General features: G+C 46.6%; 1 protein-coding gene across 3 annotated transcripts in view; it reads left to right on the top strand.

The window, feature by feature from the left end:
* The window catches only part of LOC146811589 (uncharacterized), a 256,867-nt gene that overhangs the window by 97,866 nt on the left and 143,343 nt on the right, over positions 1-15,658 (top strand). For all 3 annotated transcript variants that reach the window (XM_085618574.1, XM_085618575.1, XM_085618576.1), the window contains exon 3: positions 13,064-13,163. In XM_085618574.1, the coding sequence (XP_085474700.1) occupies positions 13,064-13,163 (100 nt within the window). The remainder of the gene's footprint in view (positions 1-13,063; positions 13,164-15,658) is intronic.

Raw genomic sequence — 15,658 nt, 5'->3', positions numbered from 1 at the left:
GCTCTCCCTCCCTCGCAGCTCCACCATTAAGTGAGGCCTTCCCCCGAGCCCCTGCACTCTCGAGTGTTGGTGTTCGAGGCCCTCCTCCACCCGCAGGTTTCACCTGCGCCTCATCCCTGGTGGTCCAGTGGACCTCTGCCTCCATTGTCTCGCTCCGCTTTTTCTCTCCTTTTCACTCGTTTTTTCCCCCTCACTTCTATCTCCCCCCCCCCCTTCACTTTTCTTCTGGGTATTTCCTCAGTTTTCTGTTTTCCCCTCATTTCAAGCTCCCCCTTTCACTCTCCTTCTGTGTCCTCTCTTTCCTCCACTTTTTCTTGCACTTTTGCTGCCTTATTTGCACTTTTCTCTCTTTTTGCCTTTTTCCTTTTTCAGACCATTTTCCCTGCTGCTTCTGCCCCCGTGGCCCGCCCCCCCCCAGCACGACCAGTGCGACTGGCCCAATCCAGCTCCCCTCCCCGCTCTTGCCTCCCAGCTGTCCAGCCCACCCCGACCCTTACTTGATGGCGGCCGGCACGCCAAAGGCAAGCCCGTCTGCACCCGACTGCGACCAGCGCCAGGATGCCTGGATCTCTGCACCACCAACGCTACGACCCAGCAGCATTCCACGCTCACAACCCAGGCCGCAACAACAACTGCAAGCTAGCATCACCAGCCGACACCCACGAACCCTTCAGCTGTCATCGCTGCGGCACACCTGCAGCACCGTCAAGACAGCGGACCCAGCGCAACCCGCCCGCAAGAACACAACCGAACCGAAGACCCTGCAATGCATCTTCCTCAATGTCCGATCCTTCCACAAACACACCACCGAAATCTGGGACCTCCTCGACAGCACCACCCCAGCATTCTTTACCGAAACCTGGATCAACACCACCTCGGGACCGGACATCGCCATCACCATTCCCCAAGGATACAAGATCTCCAGGAAGGACTGCCCCACCCGCCCGGGAGGCGGAATCGCCATCGTCCACAAATCCACCCTCCGCCTGAGCACTCTCCCCGATGATCCCACAGACCTGATGGAACACCTTAACTTCAAGATACTGGCCAGCCCTACCTCCACCCTCCGAGGAACCCTCATCTACCAACCCCCTGGAACCCACGGATTTTTCGCCAACTCCATCATGGACATCATCTCCCCGCATGCCATCGCGTCCACCAACTACACCCTACTGGGAGATCTCAACTTCCACCTCGACAACCAACTGGACCCAGCACCACATCCCTCCTAGACATCCACCACAACATCGGACTCTGCCAGATCGTGACCGAACCCATGCACTCAGCAGGACACACCCTCGACCCCCTCTTCACAACAGGAAACTCCATCACCTTCAGCCATACCACCGAACTCCCATGGACTGACCATCGATGCGTCCACTTCACCTTAAAAACACCCACCATCCACAGACACCAGTACCTGCTCTCAAGAAGAAACTGGACCAGAATCACCGACCAGCTAGCCTCATCACTCAGCAACTCCACACCAACCATCGCGGAAAACGATGACCCCAACACCGCAGCCCGAACCCTGCACAGATGGATCTCCGACAGCGCCAACACCATAGCCCCCTTCAAGAAAAACAACAACACCCATGCCAAGAAAGCTAGATGGTTCACCACCAAACTTCAAGAGTCCAGACGCACTTGCAGCCACCTCAAATGCCTGGAGAAACACCAAATCCACAGAAGCCCACAACTTCAGAGCTGCCACCAACGCCCACCACCAACTCATCAGAAAAACGATGAAAAAAATCTATTTGAAGACAGAATCGCCACTCATGCACACAACAGCAAAGAACTCTTCAACATCATCAAGGAGTTCATCCAACCCACCAGCGAGTCCACTGACATCCCTCCCTCACAAGACCTCTGTGACAAACTCCGCACCTTTTTCCACCACAAAATCAAGAGCATCTACGGCCACTTCGACGACAACCAACACACTGAACCCTCACCAACCAACCCAGACACCCTGAAGCCAGCGATAGACAACTGGACAGCCCTCACCACCGAAGACTCACTGAAGACTAACTCAATCCACTCCGGGCCCCCACGGACCCCTGCCCCCACCACATTTACAATAGAGCCGCCGACACCATCGCACCCATGCTCTGCCACACCATCAACCGCTCCCTGGCAACCGCCTCGTTACCCGACGACTGGAAACATGCTGAGATCAACCCCCTCCTGAAGAAACCCTCAGCGGAAGCCACCAACCTCAACTACAGACCCATCTCCCTGCTCCCGTTCCCAGCTAAAGTCATCGAGAAAGCCATCAACAGCCAACTCGCCACATTCATCGAGTACAACATCTCCAACTCCCATTTCTGCTTCAGAAAAAACTACAGTACGGAAACCACCCTCCTCGCCACAACAGACGACCTCCGCACCTTACTGGACAAAGTAGAAACAGCAGCCCTCATCCTCCTCGACCTCTCAGCGGCATTCGACACAGTCTCTCACCGCACCCTAATACGCAGACTCCACGACGCAGGGATCCAAGACAAGGCCCTCGGCTGTATCCGCTCCTTCCTCTCCGGCAGAACGCAGCGGGCCAGACTTCCCCCTATCCTCTCAATCCCTACATTTCCCACCTGCGGAGTCACCCAGGGGTCCTTCCTCAGTCCTACGCTCTTCAACGTCTACATGGCTCCGCTCGCCCCCATCGTCAGAACCTACGGACTCAACATTGTCATACGCAGACGACACCCAACTCATCCTCTCCCTATCCATTGAACCCAACACCGCCAGACACAACTTTCGAGAAGGCATGGAAGCAGTTGCCAAATGGATGAAAAACAGTTGCCTACAACTAAACACCAACACAACGGAAGTACTCCTCATGGGCCCAAACCCTGACGGCTGGAACGACAGTTGGTGGCCCTCGGAAGCCCGCCCACCCCCACGAACCACGCACGCAACCTGGGAATCATCCTGGACTCTGAGCTCAAAATGGACTGCCAGATCAACTCCGTCTCGTCCTGCTTCCACACCCTCCGCCTCCTATGTAAGACCTTCAAATGGATCCCCCTTGAACACAGAAAGACCGTCACTCACGCCCTGGTCACCAGCAGGCTCGACTACAGCAATGCACTCTATGCTGGAATAAACAAAAACCTCACCTGCAAGCTACAGAACATCCAAAACACCGCCGCAAGACTGGTCCTCAACCTGCCAAGACACTGCCACATCTCCCAGCACCTGCGCACACTCCACTGGCTCCCCATCGAAGCTAGTCACCTTCAAGATGCTAACCCACGCTCACAAGGCCCTCCACGACACTGGACCAGCATACCTGAACAGCCGACTCAAATTCCACGCGCCCCAAAGGACCCTACGATCAGCCCAGCTCTACTATGACGTGGTCCCCCACACCAGAAAGACCAGATTGGTAGGCCGCTCCTTCTCCTTCCACGCGGCCAGAGCCTGGAACGACCTTTCACTCCACCTCAGACCGAAAACATCGCTCCCCATCTTCGCAAGAAACCTCAAAACCTGGCTCTTCGACAGACCCCCCTCCTTGATGGACTGGAACCTGGGACCCGCCCCACCCCCCAGCGCCTTGATACCCTTATGGGTGAGTAGTCAATCTTAATTAACATCTGATTGATTGAATTCATACCCAGGAGGGTATGGCGCAGTGCTTTCAAGCCAGCAGCCATAAACCGGGCCAGGAGGAAGCTGAACAAAGAAATGCGTTCTTTCTGTAGGGACAATTGTTTGGGCAGAGTAGTACATTCAGATCTTCGTTATGAGGTCGTGGAATTTTTTTTAGAGAAGATGGTGCCCATTTGTCCTTTACGGGCATAGAACTACACTTGTTGCAGTTCAAGTTGGTTTGGCCAAGGTGCTGAACATTATTTAGTGTGGGTGCCTCTAATTTTCGACTCAGGTGGGGTAGGGGGTCAGAAAAGTGGGGGTAGCACCTTTGCCCTCCCTCTTTTCTGGTTGGCAGTTGGCAGAGAAGTTGCCACGATTTACCGAAGTTTATTGTTGCTGTCAGTGGCAGTTCTGGCTCAAAGGGAGTGGTTAGGAAAGTTCATGCCTGGATGAGCTAGGAAGTTAAAGATTAGGCAGGAAGTTGAATGGGTTGAAAAATTAATAGAGGTAGGTAAAAGGTAAGGGATTTTTTAGGTCTAAGTTACAGTTGAGCAGCTCTGGTGCAAGTGTGATACTGGTAAATTAAGTTCTTTTGGGGGATATTTTAAGGGTGGGGGATATTTTAAGGGTGGGGTATCTGAACACATGTGATAACTATCTATGTATAGTGAGGTTGTAGTTTTGTAAGGCAAAGGCCTATATAGTTTTGTGATGTGCAACTATTTCAATAAAGCAGCCTTTTTCACATAAACCTGGTGTCAGTGGTCTGTGCTGCTCCCCTCTTACCCAAAAGAGGGGTGGGTGGCAGCCAGCCACAGGGAGGTCTGCCCCCTGGGTATTTTGGGGAAGTGGAGCAGTCAGGTGATGGAGTTTGGGCTGCATGTGGGCCACATATGTAGCCCAAGGTATATGTATATATGGTCTTTTGTGGTACCAGCCACTATTTTGGCTTGGTGACACAGTGGCTGCTACCTGTAGGTAGCAGTTTTGACCCCACCCTCTCATCCCCATATTCATGCTTGTTTGGGTTGTTTTTTCTGTTCCCTTTTTTTGGGGTAGGGCAAGCTTTGTTGCATACAGGTGTGGAAGGGGAAGTTATGTTATTTAGCTTGTAGTTTCACTCAGATGCATTGGCGGTTGGCTGAGAAGTTGCGATCATTCACCGAAGTTTATTGTTGGCTGTCAGTGGCAGTTTAGGCTGAAAGGGAACAGATAGTCACGGTCACGCCTGTACGAGCTGGGAAGTTTTAGGTTAAGTAGGAAGTTGACTGGGTTAAAAAGTTACTATAAGTAACAAAGTGAAGGGATTTTTTAGTTCTCAGTTACAGTTTACCAGCTCTGGTGCAAGTATGATATTGCTGAGTTAAGCTGTTGTGTGGGGGAGGGATATTTTTGGGGTGGGGTAGTTTAACACAGGTGATTAATTTTGTATAGTGAGGTTATAGTTTTAGAAGGCAAAGGGGGAGGTTGTTTTGTGATGTGCACCTATTTAAAAAACACTGCCTTTTTCACACAAACCTGGCAGGGGCGTAACACAGGCCCCTGCATCCCCCACAGTGCGGGGGGCCCCGAGCTGCAGGTGGCCTCCTCAGCACAGTACTCACGCCAGAGAGCCAGCCAGCCATGGTCAATCGCAAACACCAGCCAATGCACCAGATTGTGAAATCTTTGCTCATGCCGAATTGGGAGGCAGGAAATTTATAATAACAAAAAAATGGTCTTCGAATCGCAGGGCAGCAAGGGATCTGTTAGCACCCTGTGAGCATAAAAGGTAAAGCATGCAAGTGCAGAAGGCAGGTTTATATGTTTCCATTTGTACAGCTTCAAAGGAGATCACGTGACATAATAAAAACAAAAGAGCTGTGTAGGTGCAGAAAATGACATTGAAAAAGTGACCTTCGGACCGGTAGAAAAACGTAAACCTTCAGACCTGAGCAAACTATTTGATCATTTTGCGTCTACAATGGCAGGCGTGAGTGTGAGACTTTACATGTCAGAGAAGGGCACGAGTTGGCAGCATTGGCTAGCACTGAGCAAAATGAGGGCTGCATCTTTTACAGTTCCGCTAAGGCATGGGTGCTCAAACATTTCCCTAGGGGCCACAAAGTACTGTTGTGGCATGCCCGAGGGCCGCACTCATGCCAGCGGGGTGAGACTTGGAATAATGAAAGGTGGGCGTGGGGGATGTGAAGCAGAAGCATGGTGTGGACAACACACTGAGTCACGTGACTTTTGTCTGCCACCAATGCTCCATTCTCATGCACCAAGTGCGCTAAGGCAATATTAAGTCCACAATCAGGATGGTAGTCAGCAAGGGACAGCAGACCTCCATTCTTGTGTTTACATATCCATTTCGAAAACTTAATTTTTTTTTTTTTAAAGCAGCCCTATAAAGGGGCAAGTCTTGCTTTATAAAAAAGAAAATCTTCCATTTGAGAAGATATTGTAAAGGAGGGACGTCCCTGAGGCCATCTGACATGATTCTCAAAGGGAAAGCTGTTCCTAAGATAGAGCATCCTATTAGTGAATCAGAAACCACTTTGTGATCAATGGTTGTGGTCGCAAATCATTAATGCGGGTCATTACGAACCACAACTTGGAGGGTCTCGCAAGGACTTTCTTAAATGCAATTTAGAGTGGGCTGCATAACTAATTTATGAGTCGGAATGGTATTTCCTATTTGCAGGTTAGTAACTAGAAAAAAAACCAAAAAAAACTGTAAGGTTGAAAATCCTGCGGTTTTGAAAAATGCAGGGTTTGTGACCACAAAGGAACTTTTTACATCAGTTCCTGCGTGCCCTACATTTGTTAAGAATAAAAGACTAAAACTGGAGTAGCATATTAAAATAAGTCGCAACAATTACGTTTCGCGATTATGAATTTATATATTTTGAATGTGATCAGAACGACCCATGTGCTTCTGAAATTAGCGTTGTTTGCTTCATGCCTCCTACGACTACACATTTAAGTGCAAGTAATATTTGGTTAGGGTGGGCAGCTTCTACTTGTCTGAATATGATGAAAAAACTGTTATGTGGGTTTCCAGAATGCATCTCCTTTGACCATCTGTAGTCTCAGCATGATGGAATTCCTAACTTAAACAGAAAGAGAAAGACCTATTTACAAAGCCAGCCCTTCAAGAAGGCTGTGCCTTGCTAGCTTTGAATCCAACAATACATTGGAATACAATGCCAGTGTTCATCGTCGGTGCACCTGAAGGCACATTTTCAGAAGTGGTTTTATAAGGTGATGCCAAAGATGTAATGCAATCTGTGGCAAAGTGTTCTTTAGGTCTCGCTTACAGACAGCTTTAGCTGTTTGTTGTCTAGGGGGTTGTCTACAACGCAATTAACAAAATACATTGAGTGGACTTTGGGTCAGCACCTTGCTTCTAACCGGATGGCTTTCTTGTCTGTCTCACTTCCCTGACTCTTAATTTGTGGATTTTCACCCATTTATCCCTTTCCTGGATCATTTCATCTTTACTGTGTTTCTTAATGATTGAATGAGTTCTATCTTTCCACCGCTTACATTTTCATTTGGTTTCAGCACTCCATGGAGGTGTCCCTTTCTTTACTTTCACTCTCATAGCCCCTTCTTTTTCCTCACATCCTTGCGCCTTCACTCTCTTTAGGGACTTACTGTTTCCCCAACTCCTGTTACCCCACCTTGCCCCTTCCCATACACCTCATTTAAAAAAAAAAATATTGCTTTGGTGAGGCTCGGCAGCTGCACTGTCACTGGGACGCTTGCAGCATTGTATGGATACCTTTTTTTAATTTGCAATTTTAAATGGAAGTCAGCTGCAATGGAATAGAAAATGAAAGTTTTTAAAATGGCAAAATAACCTGCCAGTGCATCACAACGCTTGTGCATGTTGTGCATGCATCGGCAGCCATCATGGAATGCTCTTTGTTACAAAAACCATTCCAAGATGGCCAGCTGTGCATCTGCATGCTTCTAAGCAGAGTGTTGGCTATGTACTGTGACGCATGTGCTGTAGGGTGCTCTATAATGGGTAGAACAATGCATTGCATGGCGAAGGTATGGAACATCCGCCTCTAGCTGTAATTGGCATGCTTTCAGATCTAAGAACATTTGCAAGCGTAATGACTTCTACCTGCGATGTTACCCAAAAGCAAGTGATCTGCAATTGTTTGTTTTCTGCCTAACTTCAGTAGTCATTCAGCTGGGATGTTTTAATTTAAAAAATTGAATACAACTGAAGTGAGGAAGAGGTGCTGAAAAAGCATCAGTGAGGTAACACAAGGCAGAGGCTTCATAATTTACTTCTTGTTGACTTATATCAGAGAGGCAATAGATTTCTAAGGTTTCACAATACACGCCACCTCACTTTCCTCATCAATTCCCTGAACCACTCCCTGCCTCGCTCACTCACTCCACATCCAGGCTCTCTGCCTCGCTCGCTCACTCACTCCACATCCAGGCTCTCTGCCTCGCTCGCTCACTCACTCCACATCCAGGCTCTCTGCCTCGCTCGCTCACTCACTCCACATCCAGGCTCTCTGCCTCGCTCGCTCACTCACTCCACATCCAGGCTCTCTGCCTCGCTCGCTCACTCACTCCACATCCAGGCTCTCTGCCTCGCTCGCTCACTCACTCCACATCCAGGCTCTCTGCCTCGCTCGCTCACTCACTCCACATCCAGGCTCGCTGCCTCGCTCGCTCACTCACTCCACATCCAGGCTCGCTGCCTCGCTCACTCACTCCACATCCAGGCTCGCTGCCTCGCTCACTCACTCCACATCCAGGCTCCCTGCCTCGCTCACCCATTCACTCCACATCCAGACTCCCTGCCTCACAGGGGCTTAACGAAGGCCCCCGCAGTGCGGGGAGCCCCCGAACTGCTGGGGGCCCCCCTCAGCACAGTACTCAGGCCTGAGAGCTCCAGATTATATCCGGAGCGGGGGCCCCTCCGTGTACCTTGCAGGGGGGCCCCCTCAACTTTCGTTACGCCACTGAAACCTGGTGTCAGTGGTCTGTGCTGCTCCCCTCTTCCCCAAAGATATGTGTGCGGGGGGGATTTGTGTGTGGTAAGGGTGTCCCAAGAACACATTCTTATGAATTATATATTAATAATTATTAGGGCTGGTAAGTGTTTAAGCATTTTACTCTATTCATGATACATATGCACTACCACTTCTGATACAATACAGCAAGTCCTTCACCACCCTTTTCAACAGTATAGTTGATGACATGCCATGTAACATTCTCATTGGTAGTTGCAACTGCAGGGTGGTATGGTGGAGGAGATCTTACTTACCAAGGAACCATGTACTGAGCGTGTGATGTGCCTTCATGTTGTACAGTATTCAGGTCTTTTTCAGGATTATCAAGTCATAGTTGACCTGATTCCAGGAACCTTGCCCAGCCTGGGTGAAGCAGAGGTCAGGGTCACATCCGATGTGGACATGCAGGGCGTGCTACATTTTGTTGTTATGGTGCTCATTACTTGAACATGTCAGAAATCTATTCCCCCTTCCACACTTACAAACCCTGCTATGGGATCAAGTTCAGCCTTCCCTGGATGGACTGTTTGCGGATCTGGAAGAGGGATGATGTGCTAGTCAGTTACACTCCGTACTACAGTAGCCAGTATCATTGCAAAGGTGAGCTATGCAAACCTGAACCTGTGTGCCATGTTCACTATGTTCACTGCATGTAGGAACAAGACTGTTACCATAATGCAGTCCTACAACCGGGTCATAGCTATCGATAGTGCAGCAGGTGCAGGGGCACTGGGGGCCCACAGGAGGGAGTGACCATTTGCACGACAGTAGCTGTCATTATTTCTAAACCGTTTTTTGCCATTGTAGCGCTTCATACAGGACACACATAATAATCTATAGTTAAGTTAATTTTCAGCAAATATGGGTAATCTTTAGGTTTTGCGTTTCAGGCTCGTGAAACCATTTTCCAGTACAGGAAGTTTAGCAATGCATTTCTACCCTTCAAATATCAACAGTGTCATGTTTGGTTAGACGAAGGTATACAACTCATGAGACCGAACAGCATACTGGGTGACTGTCTGAAAATGTAGTGTACTTTTGCTTGAGCCAATGATGCTTATGGCATGGGAAATCCCAATATGTAAAATATTGGGATTTCCTATGCCATAAGCATCATTGGCTCAAGCAAAAGTACACTACATTTGCAGACAGTCACCCAGTATGCTGTTCGGTCTCATATGAGTTATATACCCCTTATTAAGCATGGCAGGGCTCCACAGCCTTTCCAGAGGGTCTCTCTCAATTCGCCGCGGTAATAGTGAACAATTGTTACATTCCATTCCATGGTAGTGAAATCAGGTATTTGAATAGACCTCTCATTTCTTCTCTGTGTGCTCTCTATTTTTCCCATTTCATCCCTTCTCGTTGCTATTTGCTCACTGGTCGACTTCCATGACATTGCAATTGAAGGCTTAGATAGTAATGGGGCTAGATTTATAAACTAGTGGCCTCATGCAGGAAGGGTTTTAGGGTCCGCAAAACCCTCCGATTTGTTAAATCGGTGAGTTTGCAAACACAAATTCTTTTTTTAAATGTACTAAATCCATTTATTGATTCGAGAAAGGCTTTCGGGATCACTAAATTGGTTGAGAAATGGCTCCAGGATTGCAATTTGTAAGTGGTGTGTTATGGGCATTCCTTCTAAATACCCATTCTAACCCCGATATATCGATGTTTTGGGGCTGTAATCTGGTTTGAATACATACTAACTTCTTAGTTGCGTTTGTACCTGATTCGCACAGTGGATGGGAATCCCCCTTGGGGAATCTTTTTGAAAAAGTTTCAGGAAGGGTAGGCAGTGGTCATTACGACAACTGCCAACATCCATAGAAACTTTAAAAAAGTTAAACCATGTTTCAAACAAAGTCCTATTTTAGGAAAATGGCTGCATTAAAAAAAATAAAAGATTTCTTTATTTAAACACAATCACAGACATGGTAGTTTGCTAACCCTTACAGGCCACCATCCCTGAGATTGGGGCCAATCGCAGCAGGTTGCAACTTGCGTAATGTTCAATTGATATTAATGGAGCATGTTGTCCTGTGACCTCCTGTGATTTAGTATTTTATGAACAGACATATTTGTATATAGGTCAATTTGCAAAATACTATTTCATTTGCAAACAGCGCACAATTTGAACCACTTTTTGCACATTAAATGGTAGTACAAGCTCATTAGTGCCTACTGCTCTCTATCTTGAGCCGTGGTAGAGATCCCAATAACAGCATTCAGGATGGAACAGCCTCGCTTGGCCAGAGACCTTGCTCGGCAGTTAGTGACTGCCTTCTAGTGTCGTACTCCTGCCAAACATCTGCACTTGTACACACAGAACAACTTGAGAAGACCACTAATTATATTTGTAATTCTTTTTAGGGGTTTAGTTCAGTCTATGTAGGAGTGTATTTCTGGATATCACAGTAATGTGTACAGGAATTCCATCCCATTCACTAACCTGAAATTCTCTTCCAAGATCTGCCTCTCATTGGTTCCTGGAGCTTCCTGGTCATGTTAAGTATAGCTTTATTTAACAAAGACGCCAATTTCCAGCAGTCTCTCATATTAAACATCAATTGTAGTACTGTGTGCTCTTTAGGGTTCATTTTCTCTGCATTCCACCATTTCCCTGCAGTCCCATTCCCTATGGGTATATTTTTTCAAGATTTTATATATAAGGTACAGGCACTCGCCAGTAGTTCTTCATCGTCTGTCAGTTCAGATGGGTTTCCACACTTTAACTGGGACCTACTGTCTGCATCCCACTTCAGTCCAACGTTCCAGTTGTATCGTCGATAGGGAGCCTCCTTGTTGTGGTAGCCTTATAAGTGGTACGGTGGAGGCTCATGCTGACTTACGTGGAGCTCTTCATAGTAGGCTCTTCCAACCTGGTAGAGTAGACTACAGCAGGCCCGAATGCGTGCCGAGAATTATCTGACCCATAAAACAAATCGTTCAAGGGACCATCTTGGACTCTAGTGTCTGAGACATCCATGTCTTCCAGGAATGTCCCGTTCATCCATCTCGCAACCCACTGTAGCTTGCGCAGTCAGAGCTTGAGCTCAAAATCAGGCACTCCGAAGCTGCCTCTATCGTATTATATATACAAGAAAATAAAGCCATGTTTAAAATTAAATCACACAAAGATTCCAAGACTTTGGTAAGACAACAGAAAATAAAACTGGTGACAGGCAGACTTCTCAGCAGCAAGAAAACGAGAGCAGTGGAACAGCAGTCATGGTAGCAGGCCCAAGTCTCCTAGGAGAAAGTGACTGAAGCCAACTTGGTTGCATTTCTACATGCTCCTCCACACTTCTCAGTGTTGAAATTTAAGATTTGAAAAGCCTTTAAAATCTTCTGAAAAGTATGTTATTAAATTTTACAACATTGCAAAATGGAAGACTCCATTCACTCCTACGTTTGCCGAACGGCTTGTTAAAATGCATGGAGCGTGGTACGAGAAAAAGGGATGTTTGTTGATCGATCAACTCAAAGATTTTTTTTAAAATGCTGGAAAGACCTTCTGTAAAAAAACAATTTGGTTAATATAACGAAGAATGTTACTTGCATGTTTTGCCTTATGCATGGTATCTATATTTGATCATTTAAATGGATTATGCAGCCTTGTTTCTACCTGAATAAAATATGAAAATGAGTGTCTGCAGGGCGGATTAGGCTGTATGCAGGGGTCCATTACAGCGTGAGATGGGATTTAAAGGGCTGATTGGAATATCTCTATGTGCTGGCCAAGCAAGCAGTGGAAATCCGCTTCAGGCTGCTCCTATAGAAACGGTGACAGCAGCTTCTTGTTCCAGCCTACAAGCAGGGTAGCAGTTACTGCAGCTTGAGGGCCTGATGAAAGGACAACTTTACCACTATTCCTCTTGTAGTGACAGGAAAAGCCTTTTGGAAGTTTCCGGTCATGCACTTCATACCCTTGATTGGCTCAAACGTATTGGTCAATTAGTGGTGGTAAAGATGAGAACATTCTGTGCCTATGCAATGCTGCCCAAGGTAATTATCTGCTCATCAGAATCTTTCCAAGTTTCCTCTTGACACCTTTGGCTCACAGCTAATGTGGGCCAGACAAAGGGCAGGGACCTGTACCCTAGTTTGAGGTTTTTTTTACACCCGCTCCCTTCGGCTGCATGTCTACGTTGATATTGACTTGTACAGGAGCAGGCTTGAAGGTACTTTGAGGTAAACTGCAAGACATCTTGGTCTACTCAGAAAGTTCTTCTCTGAAAAGCATAACAAATGAAATATTGGATTGATAATGGAAATGTAAAAAGAGGCCCTATAAATGTCTCAAAGGTAGTGCATCTGTGTTCATTTGATCTCATGGTCCAGCATTCTCCATCTGCTCACCTCCGCAGTAACCTTTAGGAACTCACTGCACATGTTAATTTTGTTTCCTCTTTTCCCTGACCATGAAGACTGCAGTGTGCCAACATTGAGCCTCAGAAAGCAGAGGACGGAGAGTGGGTTCGGGCTAAAGTGGAATTCAATGGAACACTGAAGGGAAACATCTCGATGGTAAGGCGCTCCTATGACTCAGCTACCTGCTGGACATCCCGTCTATGTAGATTTAGGAATACTGCACCCACGATTGCTGACGTGTGGCATGTTCACATCCTGGAATATAAATCAACATTTTGCACTAGAGTAAAGTGACCGAAAGGGAAGCACACCAATGCAGAGTGTGGCTTTGGGATTTACTTTCCAAAAGCAGCCCAAAAGTCACTTAGAGTAGTGCTTTGCACAGGGGCGCCCCATATGTAGCATGTAGGTATTTCCATGCAACTGTCAACACTCTAACTAAAACGATTAAGATGGTTGAGACGTATGATCGAGACTGTCTGAGTCTTTATATGACTAAGTCCAATGCACATAATATTAACCTCCAAAAGGACAGGAATGCACTGTATCTTGTAAATATGGAGCATTCCTGCCCTGTCGAATTGGCTTGGAACAGCGCAGCAAAAGACTTGCAGCACTGCCCTGCGTCCATTCATTGTAAATGAGGCCCAGTGTTTAAAACAAACCGCGGCTTAGAGCTCTGGCCTTGAAGCTGAAGGCAGTGCTTGTTAGTGGGAAATAAATAAAAAAAGAATAAGGTAAAATAAAAATGTACATACCAACTCGCCTCATCCTGTCGTCCTCGTGCTTCAGCCCTTCGGCGATGGTGGTCTCTGCCGCAGTTGAAGTCTCCAGTCCAATCCAGAAGCTGCTCTCATCCCGCTGATAATGTTGAGCAGCATCAGGAGAGGATGTAGCCTTACGGCTAGAGCGATCGACCTTGAAGCTGGAGAACTGGGTTCGAGTCTCGGCAACGATGCTCAACATCCTGTGATTCTGGGCAAATCACTTAATCTCCCTCTACCTTACAAAAAAATGAATGTGTCCTTCTGTAACGAAACTGGTGCTCATGTAAACTGCTCTGATATTTGATATCCACCGGTCTAGTTCGTGCTATATAAAACTCATTGGAAAGAAAAAAAAAAAATCAGAGCAGGACCAGGATTGGCTGGAGCAGGCTGCCTCAATGCTTCTTCAGGCACTGGGACCCTGTGCCAGCTCTACCCACTGAGTGGAATGGTTTACAGTGCAAATGTCAGGCTGGCTGTTGTAAAACAGCTGGCCAAAATGATATGTGCCCTCTAAACTGGTGGAGTGAGCACTGCTGCCAGTCAGCTGCAGTGGCCCCGCCTCCAAACACAGCTGGCTGGGGAAAGGGAAAAATAAAATGGTAATAAATTCATGTTATTGCCATTTTCTCCTTTGTGGCGCTGGCAGCAAGGGGGCAACGCTCCTCCCCCCTAATGGAAGGGCCGCCGCTGAAAGAAGCTACACACTCAGTATGGTCAAGTATAACCTAATGGGGCTGGATTAACAAATTTACATCATAAGCAACCATTCATTATTCAAAAACACAAGAAAATCAAATAAGATGTAACTAGTAAACACCTACTACGCTGCATATTTATGAATGAGGAGTGAATAGGAAATGGGAGAATGGCATGATGCTTCATATCAAAACAAATACAGTGGCTAGTTTGAGCAATGAGTAGCCCTTTGAAAACACTCAAAAAAAGGGACCTTGAATTGTTAGAGACAGACACATTCTGGACATGGCTTCCTTTAACAGTAGCACACATTAATACAACTTTGTTAACAACTGACAACTGAGGCTGTCTAAAATTGACAGGTAGAAGGGCTTGTTCATGTAAGCTAAAAGTGCACATTTCTTTCTGCAAATATGAATGGATGTCAATGCAAGTTGTTTATGCTAAAGCTCATATGAATTAGGTGTTATTTTGTAATTCTAGTACCTCTCCTACAAAACCACTAGTGGTTTTTGACACAAAGCCACAGCCACTATGATTTGTAGAGAGGGCTTGTCACCAAAAATTACACTTTCACAAGGCAGGTGCAAAGTTTGAAGAAACAGTTTCTTTTCGCCAAACATTTCTAACTTTGCATGTGTCCTGTACTGTAGAGGACACATACAAAGTGGCAAACGTTTTAAATTATGTCCAAGTATGATATGTTGTACTAGAAGGGTACCCTGTACTCACGCATACACCTATGCAGTATGGTGAAAAGGTGTGCGCAAGGTGTTGGACAGCAAGAAAATGCAGCAGGGCGCGACAGTTGTCGCCCCTTATCTTTGTCAATAGGGTACTGCCCTGCTCTCTCCCTTTCATGTAATGCAGCACAGCATCTTCGGTTCATGTTCTCAATTGCTGGACTTATTAATAAGCATCCCCTACATGTAGAGACCAAGCATGTGTGACCAAATAATGGTTTATTTTCTATGCATCTGATTTGTACTTTCTGTATATTATTTACATTGGAAACTTGTTTAGCAAATGATACAAATGTAAGGAAAAGCATCATGTGCTCACGCATGGTAAAAATCTATATCTTCTTGGAAAACAACGTATTTTTACTTTTTTAAAGGTAAGGCGGATCATCTTTGGTAGGGTTCTATATTTAATATTCATGTGAAGAGCCACAGCTAACCCAAA

This window comes from Triturus cristatus, chromosome 7, assembly GCF_964204655.1.
Source record: "Triturus cristatus chromosome 7, aTriCri1.1, whole genome shotgun sequence".
In the NCBI taxonomy this organism is placed as follows: domain Eukaryota; kingdom Metazoa; phylum Chordata; class Amphibia; order Caudata; family Salamandridae; genus Triturus; species Triturus cristatus.
Note: the sequence above shows the minus strand (reverse complement) of the source record. Positions and strands in the feature narration are given on the sequence as shown.